Source organism: Ochotona curzoniae, unplaced genomic scaffold (assembly GCF_017591425.1).
Source record: "Ochotona curzoniae isolate NIBS_2020 unplaced genomic scaffold, NIBS_Ocur_1.0 contig_3622, whole genome shotgun sequence".
NCBI classification, from domain to species: Eukaryota; Metazoa; Chordata; class Mammalia; order Lagomorpha; family Ochotonidae; genus Ochotona; species Ochotona curzoniae.
Genome location: NW_024465926.1, coordinates 28,148,127 through 28,165,315, shown reverse-complemented (window position 1 = coordinate 28,165,315; position 17,189 = coordinate 28,148,127). Strand labels below are relative to the sequence as shown.

The following is a 17,189-nucleotide window of genomic DNA, read 5'->3' as shown; positions in this document are numbered from 1 at the left end:
AAGGAGGCTCCTGGCTCCAGATCAGCTCCAGCCATGTGGCCATTTGGGTAGTAAACCAGTGGATGGAGAATCTCGATCTCTCTCTCTCTCTCCCTCTCTCTCCTTCTCTCTGCAATCTTTCCTTTCAAATAAAAATCTTTTTTAAAAAATTGTTAATCTATAGAGACCAGATTTTAAGTATTTAATACATACAGCTCTAAGAAGACAACCATATTTATCTCCCGCTCCTTCTCTCAATGCCCCTCTCTTCCTCCCCGCCACTTTTTTTTTGTCTTTCCACGTTTTACTTATTGAAAATTACGGTCCTAAGCTCTTTAACCCATGTTAGTTAATCCAAGTCGAAGAGATCAGTTGCATTTGTCCCCCAAAAAATAGCATTTATGGGACTCCACTTCAATTGCTAAGCAATCCTTCTTTCCTCCTGTGTCATATGTGGCGCTGATCTTCGTGGTGGGGTCTGTCTGAGGCCTGCCTGGAGCTGCCAAGTGATGATTTGGGCAGAGGTGAGGTCAGGAAGATAATGGATGTGGGTGGGACTGCTTGAGGCTAGGAACTAACCTAAAAGTTGTGGCTATCTGTTGTTCTATTTTGTGAATTCTGCTGCCTCCTTGTGTACATTCTGAACTTGAATAACTTAATATAAAGACTGTAGTCATGGGCCTGGGCCTAGTGGCTAAAATCCTCACCTTGCATGTGCCGGGTTCCCAAATGGGTGCTGATTCATGTCACAGTGGCCTCGCTTCCCATCCAGCTCCCTGCTTGTGGCCTGGGAAAGCAGTCGAGGATGGCCCAAGGCCTTGGGACCCCGAACCCATGTGGGAGACCCAGAAGAAACTCCTGGCTCCTGGCTCCTGGCTTCGGATTGGAGCTCAGCTCCATCTGCTATGGCCACTTGGGAAGTGAATCAGCAGGCAGAAGATCTTCCTCTCTGTCTTTTCTCCTCTCTGTATGTCTGTCTTTCCAATAAAAATAAGTAGATCTTAAAAAAAAAACGACTATAGTCATAAAAATGTGTGATCAGGGTCGGCACCTGAGGTGCTGACATCCATGTTCATCTGTTCATGTCCTGGCTGCCCACTTCCTATCCAGCTCCCTCCTTATAGCCTGGAAAAGCACTGGTGGATGGCTCATATCCTGGGAAACCTGCATCCACATGGGAGACCTGCAAGAGACTTCTGTCTCCTGGTTGGATACGCTCAGTTCAGCTCTTGTGGCGGCCAGCTGGGGAATGAATGTGCCGATGAAAGATCTCTTTCTGTCTCTCCTTCTCTCTGTTAACTCTGCCCTTCAAATAAAGATTAAGCAAATCTTTTTTAAAAATGTGCATTCAACATTAATCATAACCTTATGTGTAAGTGGATGCTTCATGTTCAGTGTATTTAGACACATGTTTCTGCTCTCTGCTTCGTTTAGGTTATAGCGATACGCCCCATTAAGAGGATTGCACACATTCCAGGTACTTTAGAAGATGAAGACGAGGAGGAAGACAATGATGACATCGTTATGCTAGAGAAGAAGATACGAACCTCCAGCATGCCAGAGCAGGCCCACAAAGTCTGCGTCAAAGAAATAAAAAGGTGAACCATAGAGGGCATTCCTTAGGCAGTGATTTCATTTTGCTTATTAATGTTCAAGAAAGTTTTGGTCATGGAGATTTGGCACTTTAGAGATCTGATGCTTTAGAAACTGAGTCATCTGTTTCATGTTCGCCTTTCTTATGCCTCATCTGCTGTGAACCAGCCTGTTCAACTTAACCTTTCCGTTGCTACACCTTTCACAGCTTGCCTGATTCTCACCCTGCTCATTTGTTCTTCATCCCTCACCCAGAACCTAATTCTTAAAACATTCTTAACACTGTTAAATTAATACCACTTTCTCAGCCTTTTTCTCAAATGCTGAGGATGCAGTCTTTCTGCCTGTGGTGTGTTATTAAATATAACTCTTGAGGGTGCCTTTCTGAAAGAATTGGCCATGCTTTGGATATGGTGTTTGGTCATTGTGTTGTTTATACATCACTCTTTAATTCTTTAGCTATAAACTCCAGAGGGGGAGTAACTATGGATTTCTTTGATACAAAATACAAGGAAATCCTGATGGCAAAATAGGGCATATGGGTTGATTGTACTTTCTAAATAGCCTCAGGGATAAATACAAAATCTTTTTTTTTTTCCCCCTTTGCTTACCTTATAGTTGCCAACTGCTTTGCATTTTAGTAGTAAATTATGATGAATTTGCTTGGATGCTTAGCAGTATGACTTGCTGAGGTTCACAGTTGATAAGCATAGTTGAAAATATTTGTTTATATTTATTTTTTTGAGAGAGGAAAAATAAACTTTCATAAAAAGAAAAAAGTGAAGAGAGATTGGTCCTGGCAGCTGGTTCACTAGCCGAACGGTCCCAATGGCCAGGCCCAGTTCAGGAGCTGGGACCGTGGTGCAAGTCGGCAACATGAGTGATGGAAAACCAATCATTTCAGATGTTACTGCTGCCTCCTGACGTCTCCACTGGTAGGAAGTTGGAGTGAGGCACTGGGACTGGATATCAAGCCCAGATATTTCCATGTGAGAAATCCCTATCTGAACTGCTAGGCCCAACATCCACTGCAAGGAGTATGTTACACTAATTCTAATATGGATTAATAAACGTAGGACATCTGTTATGCACAGAACACTTAGTGAAGAACTGCCATGTAGTATACAGGTTGTGTTTTTGGTAACTTCTGATGTTGGATTGCTCCAGTGAGCAGAGCTCATCTCTGATACAGAATATGTAGTTATCGTGATGTACAATTAGCTGCTGCAGTCTTACTGTGATAAGTATGTTAATGGCTATTTGTCACTTGAGGCCCTCTGTCTTATTCACCACCTGCTCTCCCAGTCTGTTAATTATCTTTTATAAAATTTTTAACAGAACAAATGCGTTACAAGCAAAATAAGTACATTAGAAAACAAAATCAACTTTTACTAACCAGGTGTTTCAAAACTTTTCCAAATTTGTTTAACCAAATTGACCTATCTTTTAAAAGTTCATGAGAATGTGTTATGTGTATTATGAAAGCACTATACATGGATTTCAGATTTTTTTGAACATCTTTAAGTTTTCCATGAATTTTTGAAGTTCCTTGTGTGCATGGGATGTGTGTGTTGTGTGTGTGTGTGTTGTGTGTGTGTGTGTGTGTGTATATATATATATATATGAAGGTATACTTGATTATTCTATTATAGAATTTTTCTATGTTGTTTACCATATTTACCCTTTTTTTTTATCCGCAGGCTCAAAAAAATGCCTCAGTCAATGCCAGAATATGCCCTGACTAGAAATTATTTGGAACTTATGGTAGAGCTTCCTTGGAACAAAAGTACAACTGGTGAGCCAACAAAACAACACCCTTTTGCCACTAAATTGTCACTCAGATCATGCAAATTCTCATTTGAAGTTTTCTCAGTTATTGTACCACTAAGTTAATTTTTAGCTTTAGTTTCAAGAATCATTTTGATGAGGTATGATTGGTACATAACAGCTATTGTACAGATGTCATGGTCACGTCACAGTGAGTTTTAGTGCCATCTCTCCCATCAAGATCATGAACACCTCGCTTCACCTCCCCAAATTTCCTCCCACATCTTTTTTTGTTGTTTTTAAAAGATCTGTTTATTTTTATTGTAAAGGCAGATTTACAGAGAGAGGAGAAACAGAAAGATCTTCCATCCACTGGTTTACTTCCCAAGTGACTGCAGTGGCCAGAGCTGAGCCAATCTGAAGCCAGGAGTCAGGAGCTTCTGGGTCTCCCACATGGGTACGTGGTCCCAAGGCTTTGGGCCATCCTCTAATGCCTCACCAAGCCATTAACAGGGAGTGAGATGGGAAGTGGAGCAGCTGAGACATGAACCAGTGCCCATGTGGAATCCCAATGCTTGCAAGATAAGGATTTAGTCGCTGAGCCGTTGATCTAGGCCCACCTTTTATTGTTGTTATTTGCTTTTATAATGTGTGGTAAGAACACTTAAGATCTGCCCTCTGAGCAAATTTTAAAAATACAAAAAAATTCCTTTTTTAAGATTTATTTATTTTTATTTGAAAGGTGGATTTTATAGAGAGAGTAGAGAGAGAGAAATCTTCTGTCTGGTGGTTTACTTCCCAAATGTTTGCAGTGGCCGGAGCTGAGCTGATCCAAAGTTGGGAGCCAGGCTCTAAGCAGAGAACTGGATCAGAAGTGGAGCAGCCAGGACATGAACTAGTGCCCACGTGGAATGCCAATGCTACCACGTGGAGGATTAGCTTGCTACACAACCATGCCAACCTTCATAACTTCCTTAATAGCTATAGACACTACGCAGTATTGTCCTTCTCCTTAACAAAGCATTTACCATGAATAAATCAACATTTATCATATCCCTGTTCCTTTCAGATATATTTAGTTGCCTTTGGCATGGCCTGGGCAATTTGAACCAAGGTGAAGAGAAAGAAGATAGGCAATTAGAGTGTCAGAGACTCAAAGTAAAGATTATGGGGGCGGAGGGGGAGGGGAGGCAGAGGAACCCTGTTGTGCTCTTCTTCCCAGTGGTGTTCTTTTTCTTTTCTTTTCTTTTCTTTTCTTTTTCTTTTTCTTTTTCTTTTCTTTTCTTTTTCTTTTTCTTTTCTTTTCTTTTCTTTTCTTTTCTCTTCTCTTCTCTTCTCTTCTTTTCTTTTCTTTTCTTTCTTTTCCTTTCCTTTCCTTTTCCTTTTCCTTTTCTTTTTTTTCATTTAAGACATTCATTATTTTTTTTTTATTGGAAAAGCAGATATACAGAGAAGGAAAGAGAAAAGTCTTCCATCCAGGTCTCCCACATAGGTGCAGGGTCCCAAAGCTTTGGGCATCTTCCACTAACTTTCCCAGGCTATAAACAGGGAACTGGATAGGAAATGAAGCAGCTGGAACATGAACTGGTACCCGTAGGGGATCCCTGCACTTGCAAGGGGAGGATGAGCTCATTGAGCTATCACACTGGGCTCTATTTTCCTAGGGTATCAAATCTCCTTGCTAAGATGGCAGTGTTCTAGAGTCACAACCTTGTTCCCACGGCTTACTAGCCCCTGACAGCTTCAGGGCACCATGTGACCAGACGGAGGAATTGAGCAGAATTCTCCACTGAATACACAAGTTCCTTGGACTTGTTATCTTGGGAACCCCTACATCTGAGGGTTTTCTTCTTTGGACAAGCGCTGTGTTACCCGCAGACTGCTCTGTAGCCGAGTCTCCTCCCAGCCTGCTCTGTTGAGGCCCTTCCTGCTGTCCCTCAGTCTGTTCTAGATCATCTCTGGTAGTCATCTATCAATGTCTGAATCATCTTCGTTATATTTGCTTCTTCTGTTGGAAACTTGTTATTTTTACATTTCAGATTTATTAAGTTTGTCAGAGGATTAGTTGCCTAAACCACTGTACATATAAGAGGGGCTCTCTGTAGGCTTTTTTTTTTATTAAGATTTATTTATTTTTATTACAAAGTCAAATATATAGAGAGGAGGAGAGACAGAGAGGAAGATCTTCCGTCTGATGATTCACTCCCCAAGTGAACGCAACGGCCGATGCTATGCCAATCGGAAGCCAGGAAACAGGAACCTCTTCTGGGTATCCCACGCGGGTGCAGGGTCCCAAAGCTTTGGGCGGTCCTCGACTGCTTTCCCAGGCCACAAGCAGGGAGCTGGATGGGAAGTGGAGCTGCCGGGATTAGAACCGGCGCCCATATGGGATCCCAGGCGTTCAAGGTGAGGACTTTAGCTGCTAGGCCACGGCGCTGGGCCCTGTAGGCTTTTAAAAATTGAATAGCTATGTTATTCTCACTAGTAAATTTTCTGTATTAAAAATGCTAGAGATTTCAGAAATCTTGGTTCTTAAATAACCATTTATGTCCCACAGAAAATGTGCCACACATACCAGCTTTCAATATTTTAAATATGAATATATGTATTAATTTTTTAAATTTAACTTGAATGTGAGAGAGGGGAAGGAGAGAGAGAGAGACAGAGAGACAGATTTTCCGTCGCAGATTCACTCCCCAAATAGCTGCAATGGCCAGAGCTGAGCCAGTCCTATGCTAGGATCCAGCAGTTTCCCGCAGATTTTCCACATGGCTTCAGGGACCCAAGGACCTGAGCCATCCTCTGCTGTTTTCCTAGGCCATTATCTGGGAGCTTGGTTAGAAATGGAGCAACCAGGATCTGAACTGGTGCCCACATGGAATGCCAGCACTTCAGCAAGGACTAGCTTGCTTCACTACCTCAGCAGGTCCATACATTTGAATATTTAAAAAAATTGCCTATTATTAATCTATTGAGGGTCATTCTTTCCATCACTGAGATTATTAATTTAATCTCAAAGAGAACCCAGGCTAGTGCTTTAGCTTAACTGGCTAATCCTTTACTTCCAAGCGTCAGCACCCTATGTGAGTGCAGGCTTATATTTTGACTGCTTCACTGCTCATTCAGCTCCCTGCTTGTGGCCTGGGAAAGCAGCAAAGGATGGCCCAAAGCCTTGGGACCCCGTACCTGAGTGGGAGACCTGGAGGAAGCTCCTGGCTTCAGATCATCTCAGCTCTGACCGTTGTGGCCATTTGGGGAGTGAACCAACAATGGAAAATCTTTCTTTCGGTTTTTCCTTCTTTCTATATATCTGCCTTTCTGATAAAAATAAATAAATCCTAAAAACAAATCAAAAACAGTGAAAATGAACCATATCTGTGTTAAATTATGCTGGGGTAAAGTGTTAGGGTTGGGACTGGCCTTGTAGCACAGTGCATTAAGCCTTTGCTTCTGATGCTAGAATCACAGATGGATGCCCTTTCCAGACCTGGCTGTTCCACTTCTGGTCCAGCTTCCTGCTAATGCATCTGGGAGAGCAGTGGAAGATGGCCCAAGTGCTTGAGCCTCTGCACGCACCTGAGAGACCTGGAAGAAACTCTGGGCTCTGGGCTTCAGCCTGGCCCGGCCCCAGGCACTGCAGCCGTTTGGAAAGTGTAGATTCTCTGTCTCCCTGTTTCTCCTATCCCTGTAACTCTGCCTTTCAAGGAAAGAAAGACATAATTCTTTACAAAAATGGTAATTTTTTTAAATGTGTGACAGTTTAAAGCAGCCCACACCCCTATCTAGATAGAACCATTTATTATGTTTAATAATGCACATAGCTATTAATTGGCTAAAAAATTTTGGAAATCTTTGAATTTTATCCGTTAAGTTTCTCAGGCTTCTATTAGAGGAAGCAGGTACAACCTAAGTCTGCGAGACTCCTCTGGTGTTGTCCATTTTCATCAGCGTAGGAGATGTAGGGAGCCCATATTCCCATCGTGAAGATAGTTTCCTCATTTGCTAAGCATTTCAACAAAGAAAAGAAGATAAGTAAATTGTGGTATAAAAGAAGTTCTGTTGAACTCCTAAATAATTTCTGTACAGAATTAGGTCTAAATGATTGATGTTTCATTACAAAACTAAAAATGTCATTCATAATTTTTAGATGATAAGCCTACTTAGTTATGTAGAGTTTTGAGGTGGAAAACAAAAGCAGAAAGGAAAGAGTTAGAAAAAAACAAGTTTGCTGATTTAGCTGAAGTAGGAAGAGTCCACTTCAGTATTCCAGTTAGAAACAGGAATTTATATTCAAGTTTTTAAGTTATTGTGTTATTCGAAATACAGGTCAAACATTCAATCATTAAAACTGATAATCAGGGGCCCAGCTTGGTGGCCTCAGGGCTAAAGTCCTCACCTTGAGCATGCAGGGATCTCATATGGGCACTGGTTCTAATCCTGGATCCCCTAATCCTGGATCCCATATGGGCACTGGTTTTAATCCTGGATCCCATATGGGCACTGGTTCTAATCCTGGATCCCATATGGGCACTGGTTCTAATCCTGGCAGCCCCGCTTCCCATTCAGCTCCCTGCTTCTGGCCTGGGAAGGCATTTGAGGATGGCCCGAGGCCTTGGTACCCTGCACCCACATGGGAGACCTGGAGGCTCTGGGCTCCTGGCTTTGGATCAGTGCAGCTCCGGCTGTCATTGTCACTTGGGGAGTGAATCATTGGCCAGATGATCTTCTTCTCTTTCTCTCCTCTTCTTGATCTGCCTTTGCAGTGAAAATAAATCTTTAAAAAAAAAATCATCAGAACACATACGTCCTCTGTAGAAAAGTAGAAAATAATTCATATAGTATGGAAATTGCTTTTGTTAAAGGATTGAGAGAATGTCTAGCATTGTATTTACTTGACATAAATTTCTTGGATGAAATTCTTTGTTAAATATTTAATCTTTTCTAGCATAGAATTGCCTAAAATTCTATTTTCAACTTACTAAATGTATTAATCAGGAATCAGTGCTATAATATAACAAGTGTTTTTAGGCCCAGACTGGCGTTTTGAGGGAAATTTTTTTCTTCTTTAGACGTGGTGAGATATAATTATTGATAACCTAACATTTTAAACATTTTTATATAACTAGAATCAATTCTGTTGCAGCTAGTATTTTAATAGAGACAGGAAAATGAGATTGGCTCGAGGGTTTTGTGTCTATTATAGATTTGAGAGTCAAGGCTAATGTTAGTGAAACAAGTAGGAAACTTTCTTTCGCTTATTTGTATAATTGGATTCTGAAGCCAGAAAAATTTTATTTTTCCATTTTGAAATCACCCAGGACTCTAATAAAATTAATAGCTTTATAATTAACTTATATGTGTATATACACATATACGTATAAATTGCTCAGCGAGGTTTTTATGAACTAACTTAAGAGCCAAGCTACCATCTATGGTCCATTTGCTGCTGCCTCCCTGCTCCCTCCTCTTTCAGCCTCCTGGGATCCTGTGGCTGGCCATTGTTTCTGGCTGGCCACTGAGAGCCACCAGGCAGTGACGTCACCCTGACTGCTGCAACCTCAGATTTAATAGCCTGAGTATTTCCAATGTTAAAGCACATTGGTTAAACTTGATGAAAGCTGTTCTCTTAGAAACAGACGCACTCATACACCTCTAACAGACAAATTAATACAACTTTTCTGAGTGGGAGGAGAGTGGGTGAGGAACACGGGAAGGAGGGAAGTATTGCTATGGTCCTAAATCTGTATTATGAAATTTGCTCACCCTATTTAAAAAAAATTTCCTGCCACTTCTGTTTGGGGAAGATCAGCTGAAGGAAATAAAAGATATGTAAAGGTTTATTTATAAGGATATTTGATGTGAAGCGTTCTATTTTAAAATCTACTTATTTTTTTTAAGATTTATTTATTTTTATTGGAAAAGCAGATTTTAAGAAAAGGAAGGAGAGATAGAGAAGTCTTCCATCTGTTGGTTCATTCCCCAAATGGCCACGGTGGCCATAACTGAGCTGATCTGAAGCTGGCCTCCCACGGGGTGCAGAGGCCCAAGATTTTGGACCATCCTGTGCTGTTTTCTCAGGCTGTAAACAGCTGGATTGGAAGTGGAACAGCTGGGGCATAAACTGGTGCTGATATGGAAACCCCTGCTGCAAGGCAAAGGATTAGCTTGCTCTCCCACAGAGAGAACAGTCCCTTCTGTTGGTTCACTCTCCCCAAATGCCTATCACTTGAGTCATTGATGCCTCCCAGGATCTCCTTAAAACAGGAAGCTAGAATCATAAGGTAGGGCTGGGGTGTGTATATATATATATATATACACACACACATATATATGTATACATATATATATATGTAGTTGTAAAGATTGTAAATAACCTAAAGTCTTAGCAATAAGGAATTAAGTGAATATGGGAAATTGATGATAGAATCATATCAAGTTGCCATAACTACCGAAAAATGCATGTGACATTGAAAATTGTCCACAATACATATAATGAAAGCAATTTTTACAGCATTTAAAAAGTCTGCAAAACCCCATTGAAAAATAGTTCTATTGGAGTGATTATTGTGGCGCAGCTGGGGAAGCTGCTGTTGGAGAGCCTGCATCCTTATCAGTGAGTGTGGGGTTATGTCCCACCACTCCACTACACCCGAGGAGGCAGTAACAATGGCGCAAGTGGTTGTGTTGTGTCCCTACCACTCACACTGCAGACTTGAATTCCCAGCTCCTAGCTTTGGCCTGGCCCAGCCCTGTCTGCTGTGAGCGTTTCGAGAGAGAACCAACTGGTGGAAGATCCTTCTTTGTCTCTCTCCTGCTGTCTCCCTCCCTCCCTATCTGTCACTCTACCTTTCAAGCAGATCAGCCTTTTGGAAAAAAATTTAAATATTGGACTCGTTCAATCATCCCTTTAAAAAAATATTAAACATCAGACCCATAAATACACACACGTAGCCTGGAATAACACATACCAAAATGAATGTCATGATGTTTTCTTAGGGATGTGAGATTGTGGGTGACTTGTTTTCTTTGTTCTTACTAGAGTTGTCAGGGCTTTTAGAATGAGTGTTTATTACTAGTATAAAAACTAAAGCAGAAAATGTCAGCACAAATAAATATGTGGAGACTTTGTTTTTATGAGAAATTGTATATCCGAAATTCTTCCAGATGGAATCATGTGAATATGGCATTTTTAATCGAGTGGTGCCAAGTGTCTGATTAGCAGTCAGTAAGTGTTGAACAGAAAGCCGAACCAAGTTCAGGTCTCTCTGAAGACTCATTGGGAAGGATCCAAATCTGTTCCTATCACATCATTTCTCCGAAAAAGATTTTGTTTCTTACCAGACTTGAATGGAATTCTTCACTTAAAAATCCCACGTGATCAACTTATTTCTGTTGTGTTGTCTTGACAGACCGCCTAGACATTCGAGCAGCCCGGATTCTTCTGGATAATGATCATTACGCCATGGAAAAACTGAAGAAAAGAGTGCTGGAGTACTTGGCTGTTAGGCAGCTGAAAAATAACCTGAAGGGTCCAATTCTTTGCTTCGTTGGCCCTCCTGGAGTTGGTAAAACAAGTGTGGGAAGATCGGTGGCCAAGACTCTGGGTCGGGAGTTCCACAGGATTGCACTCGGCGGAGTGTGTGACCAGTCTGATATTCGAGGACACAGGTAGAATACTTCTGTCCGTTTGATCTCTGACTTTCTTTCTCATTCCATTGAGTATTTATGCATGTGTGTATATATGTACATGTGAGGGGACTTCAAAAGTTCATGGTAACCGGAATTATAAAATGTTTGTTTTTGCACAAAAAGCTTTGAAATCCACACATTGTTTTTCCTTAAAACTCATTTCCCTGAACTCTTTTTGAAGACTCCTCACTCTATGAGTGATTTTGTTTGAATAACAGCAAGATACAGACCCGCCCTCCCTTGGTTCATTGTCTGAATGCCTGCACCAGCTGAGGCTGGGCCAGGTAAAAGCCAGGAACCCGGTGTCCTGTATGGGCGGCATTGCTGAGCCAGCTACTTGAGCCATTGCTGTCAGGACGTTTCCAGGACTTGGCTGGCGTGGGGCCTATAAGCAACATGGTGTGCATCCCTGCTGACCTCGATTCTTGTATGACGGCGGGTAACTGCTTTGTGCTTCAGCTTTCTTAGAATTTCATTTGTAATGATGTTTTTTATGATCAGATTTTATAGTATCTTTACATTTGTCTTGGAACAGTAGCATTCCATAAGTAATGGCCCATATCTCTAAAAAAAAATTGCAGTAGCTTAGGAAAATAAGAGATAAGGAATCTCTGACAACATGTTTGTTTTGCTACAATTTTAACTTTATCTTAGTAAGTCTGATTTGTAGCAGTGAATATGAGTAATGAGAAAGGTTAATGTAGTTATTGAGGGTTTATCTTCGTGTTTTGTACTACGAGAGCTGTGTTATACTGTAGGAACTGTGTCTCAGACATCTGACAGTCTTAAAGTTGCATGTCCGTCGTTTTGTGTTCTCCGACCCCTGTGTTTGTGATTGAAAGATCCCTTAGGAAGTATTTCATGTAAGGACTTCATAGCAACTGTAAGTTGTGAGAAAATGCAACTCTGCAGCAAATAGTAAAGAACACTTTAAAGTGTAGTGTTCTAAATCTTTTAAAATTTAGCAATAGTATTTGTTGTAGCAGTTGAACTGCAGCTTGGGGTACCTTCGTATCATCATGGCTGGATTTCAGTCCCAGCTCTGCTTTTGATTGCGGTAGTGTGTGCCGTGGTGATGGCTCACGAAGTTGGGGCCCTGCCACCCACATAGGAGACCCCGATTAAGTTCTAGACTTCCAGCTTAGGCCTGGTCCAACCCCAGCAGCTGAACATGTTTGCGATATGAATCAGCAGTTGGAAGACCTCTGTCTCTGCGTTCCAATTAAATAAAAATGTAAGAGAAGTTTAAACATACAGGTATAGTGAATTACCTAGAAAAGAATGTGATTGCGTTATTAGCATTTCCTGATTGCATCATTCACAGGGAGATAAGGAATCTTTTCTAGAAAGCTTTTTATGAGGAAGTTGTTTTTGTTCTCTTTTACTTATTTACACTCCTTATAATAATAATCCTAAGATTTTAATAAATAGCCCAAGAGCGGTTCATATCTGACCAGACAACTGAGAATCTAGATTTGTTTCTGTAATGAAGCAAGTTTATTCTCCCAAGTGCCACTAGAGGCTGTAGTTGCTTTTTGCAAAGAGCATTTTATAAAGATAGTCTTGGATCAGCTAGGGCCTAATTCTTGTCATTTTAGCTGTAGAGCTTTTGAAATATATTTCTTGTTCACCTAACTTGATTTATACTCTTAGTTGTTTTTTATTTCTTTTCTTGTCTGTGACACAATGCTGTACAGGAGTTCAATGGTATTTAAAAGAATATGTTTGTATTAAAAGAGCATGTTTGTATGAGAAAATTGTGTTGTGTGGGATTGTTGTCCTAGGCACATGACATGTGAACAATTTATCCTCTCCGTGGTTGTGTTGATTGTTCAGTAGGACCTGCAGAGCACTCATTCAGTGCCTGGCACCGAGTGTACAGTCATTAAAAATTAGCTTAGTATTGTTTTAATCTCAGATTTTCGGTAGAACAGGTTTATATTTATAAGTTTCATTATGGCTTTTAAAATTGTATTCTAAATCCTGCTGTCAGTATCGTTTAATCTGTGGGCTGAATGTGAGGGAAACGTATTTGTTGCCTAGTAATGGTGAGCAGTATGTCATGGCTCTTGTCACAGCTTATCAGCATCGCTGGATTTAAACAGAGCATGCTTTTAAATCTGACATAAAACTTGTTCTGATTTTTTTAAGCTACTGTACTTGTGTGACAATATTAAGAGAATTAAGGAAAATAAGAATTTGAGTTTTTTGTAAAGCAAGGTTGTCTTACACTCACCTTAGCTGAAAATATTTGTAAATGCAACCTTTTTAGAAATGTGTGGTAGGTATAGGGGTGTGATCACTGTCAAATGGATGGTGCCTGAGGTTTTCCTGGCTTTGGAAACACTTTGCTGACACATGTTGCTTGGCATCCCTTACCAGATTGTCATTAAGCACTACAGCAACCTGCCATGGTGGTACCGGGGACTTAGGGCCCAACACTCTCTAAATTATTAAAGCCAGGTGGAAATTTCTCTTTGAAAACCTGTTGGTTGGCTGTGTGGAGCTGAGTGTGGCTGTTGGGGAGAGGGTGGCGGCCAGTATTTGCTCCTGCCCGAGGAGGTGAAGGGCTGGCAGAGAGGTGGGGAATAGGAAACTCGGAGCATTATGGCCCAGCCATGGGCGGTGTCTGTGGGAATGTGTCGAGTTTCATGTGACGGTTGAGGCATTTAGGGAACACCCAGGTCTTGGCATTTGAAGATTGGTCACATGCTTACAACTAGAGTTCATGAAAAGTTTTGTTTTTCCCTTTGCCTCTGAGTAGGCACCACTGTTCCACAGTCTTAAAATAGCCCAGGAAAAACAGAGCAGCTCTCTGTCGTCTTGCTTATTTTTTTGATTTTGTATCTTGCTTACCCTGTTTTTCCACGAATGGGACTCCAGCCTTTTGCTGGAAGTACCTGTTTATATGAAGGAAGTTGCTCGTGAATTGAAAGTTCATTTAGGAATCAGCCAGGAGTGTATTTTTAGAGTTAAGTGGTAATGAGGAAAGAAAAAGCAAGGGTGAGTTTACACCAGGAGAATAATAATCATCATCTGACTCCACATTGTTGGCGCCTCGTATATGCCCATGTTCTTCTGAGTAGCAGCTTGAAGAATGGGTGATGCTTGCACCCCATGCTGCCTGCTGGAGTTGCAATCCCCTCGATACTTCTCTCATCTCCACCAGGACTCTCCCTTCTATCCATTGTTAGGATTCAAACTTTCATACTTAAATATTGCATTTAAACAACTTAGGATCTCATCACAGACATGAGATGAAATGTCTCTTTTAGCATATAGGTTTATGAACCATGTTTTCATAATAATCTGTATTTCATGAGGGTTTTTTGTTTGTTTTTAAAGAAATTTATTTGAACGGCAGATTACAAGGGATAAAGGAGACAGAGATCTTCCATCTGCTGGTTCACTGCTTAACTGGCAGCAAAGGCCAGACTGTGCCAGTCTGATTTGGGGGACACAAGTTTGGCTCCCCCCCGTGGGTGGCAGGGGCCCCAAAGCCTAATTTATCCTTACTGCACATGCACATGAGCAGGAAGCTGGGTGGCAAGTGGCGAAGGCAGAACTAGACTCAGTGCCCATGTGGGATGCTTGGCCTGTCATGCTGCAGGGCTGGTCCCCATAAATTCCTGCTGTCTTTTCAACCCCTTTTCCCCTTTCCATTCCACACCCAACTTCAGGCAGAAATGAGCTCCTTGCATGTCCTGAGTGGACTGTTTCAATAGAGAACCTCCAAAACGCTGTGGAAATTGAACTTTATTAGGACTTTGTCCACATATTCTTCCAGACAATTTAGAATTTCCCGAGTCTCTGAGAAGTGTGTTCCAGTTCCTGATGGATCTTGTTTGTTGGTTCCACATTGTGCTGCTTTTTTACATTTGCTTTGTTAAGAGGTCCTGTAGACATTTCTTGTTAAATTGTAAACTTTTCTTTTTAGTCAGTAGCAGCACACTGATTTCTCTGTCTGTCAAGGCAGAGAACTCTAAATGTGCTTTTATCTCTTTCAAAATCCTCTGACTTCTACTAGGGATAATTATATGAGGTTACTTTTTCTTCACTAACACATTAAGCTAATGTGTCCTCAATTGGAAAATTGTATTAATTGACCACTCCATATTTTTTTTCTTGTTTATTTTCTTAAAAATAAATTGTACCAGGGCCCGGCACGGTGGCGCAAGTGGTTAAAGGTCCTCGCCTTGCACGCCCGGGATCCCATATGGGCGCTGGTTCTAATCCCAGCAGCCCCGCTTCCCTTCCAGCTCCCTGCCTGTGGCCCAGGAAAGCAGTCGAGGACGGCCCAAGGCTTTGGGACCCTGCACCCGCGTGGGAGACCTGGAAGAGGCTCTTGGCTTCGGATCGGCATAGTATCAGCCCATTGCGCTCACTTGGGGAGTGAATCATCGGCCGGAAGATCTTCCTCTCTGTCTCTCCTCTCTGTTTATCCGCCTTTCCAATGAAAAAATAATAAAAATAAATCTTTTAAAAAAATAAAAAAAATAAAAAAAATAAATTGTACCTTAAAGATGTTAGAATAAATTGACAAATTAAAAAACATTTTTTCAAAACCCCTCACCTTTAAATGATAATAGAAATTTAACAAACAAATTTCCATGACCAAAAAAAAAAAAACTAGACAGCCTTATGTAAAAACTCAGCTGCTAAAAATATAGACAGTTCTATCAGGCTTGTTAAGTGTCAAAAAACTCATCACAAATAAATGCTGAAGGTCTTCATCTCAGTTCTTTTGTTCTCTGAGTTGACTTTCAGAGTCCTTGGTTGTTGGGTGAGTAAAGGGGACATCGGTGCTGATGCGAAGGCGAAGCTTCCCTACACTGTTTTGGGAGCAGGTGGATTGTCAGCAGTGCGCTGGGGTGCCGTCTTTGTGTTTAGGGCTGTCTGACAAGCTGCCTGGGGAGTGCCTGAGAGGCGGCTGGCTGCTGGCCTTGGGAGTCTTCTCCCTGGTCTTGGCTGTGCACTTCATGTTTTTCTACAGCTGGGTCCTGGGCACCTTCCACGCCTTCATTCACCTTCAGAGCCAGTAGGGTCTTGACTGGTAGCAGGGCAGGAGCCTTCGCCAGCCTTTGGAGCCAGTGAGGTTGGGCCTGGCTGTCACTCATGCTGCCTGAGCCCTCAGTGTGGCTCTAGAGGGGTTGGCATTGAGGAGCCCCACATTTTGGGAAGCACTGGGAATGGCGCCACTCAGCCACATATCTGCTGCCGCGCACTACAGCTCCATGGGGACCTGTGGCATTGGCAGCCTGATGCCCTTTCGGCCCTCCTCCACATCCAACTCCACAATCCCACCGTCTGCTAGGCTAGGTGGGTAATACCTGGCATTGTAGCTCTTAATAGCAGTCTGATGAACAAAGATGTCTTGCCTGATGAAGCCGTATCTGAACTTGGCATTGAACCATACCACAGTTCCCATAACGTTGGTGGCCATCAGCTTCTTGTGCCCTGTGGTGGAGGGCTTGGGCTCAGCAGACAGCTTCTTTGGCTCCACCTTTGCCTCAGCCTGGCCGCTCAGGCTGGCAGTGCAGCTGGCCAGTGTAGGCAGCAGCATCTGTGCTTCCACACAGGATGTCTTGATCACTGGACCAGCAGCACTAGGGGTGCTGCTCAGGGATTTGCTCTCTGCTCCAGCTCCCAACTGCAGCACGTCCATCAGCTTCCTGCAAGGCTTCAGACAAGTGAGAATCTTGGGACTGTGCAAGCAGTCCCTGTCCTGCTCCCAGCTTAGCTTGTCTTGAGAAAGCTTCACTGTGCTCTGCAGGGCCTCTTCCTTTAGCTCATCTTGTTGCTTGGCCAGCAGCATTTCATCACTCTCCTGCTGGAACTCCGACTTCTTCAGCATGGACTCTGTGGCACTGAAGAGCTGTTGGGATCTGTCTCCTTTTTCTTTCAGCAGCTGCTCCCCAGTGTGGAGCCCCTCGCTCAGTGCACCGGTAGCCACTTCCGTCTTTGGGATGGACGTGGGCATCTTCCTGTTGGAGCCTCCAAAGTTGTTGTTCTTTTCCTGAGCTTAGTCTAGGCTTTTGTCTTGTTCTTGTTTGTTTTTCAATATCTGTTTCTCAATATCCATCTGTAGCTTCTTCTAGTTCAGTCATGTTTTGCTGCAAAATCCTGTTCTCTTCTTTACTGTGATGGGTGTCTTCCAGTGT

At 42.2% G+C, this 17,189-nt stretch overlaps 1 protein-coding gene across 2 annotated transcripts in view; it reads left to right on the top strand.

Moving 5' to 3' along the window:
• LONP2 (lon peptidase 2, peroxisomal) overlaps nucleotides 1-17,189 on the top strand; it is a 114,708-nt gene that overhangs the window by 15,055 nt on the left and 82,464 nt on the right. For both annotated transcript variants that reach the window (XM_040982747.1, XM_040982746.1), the window contains 3 exons: nucleotides 1,414-1,577; nucleotides 3,273-3,367; nucleotides 10,749-11,007. In XM_040982747.1, coding sequence (XP_040838681.1) covers nucleotides 1,414-1,577; nucleotides 3,273-3,367; nucleotides 10,749-11,007 — 518 coding nt within the window. The remainder of the gene's footprint in view (nucleotides 1-1,413; nucleotides 1,578-3,272; nucleotides 3,368-10,748; nucleotides 11,008-17,189) is intronic.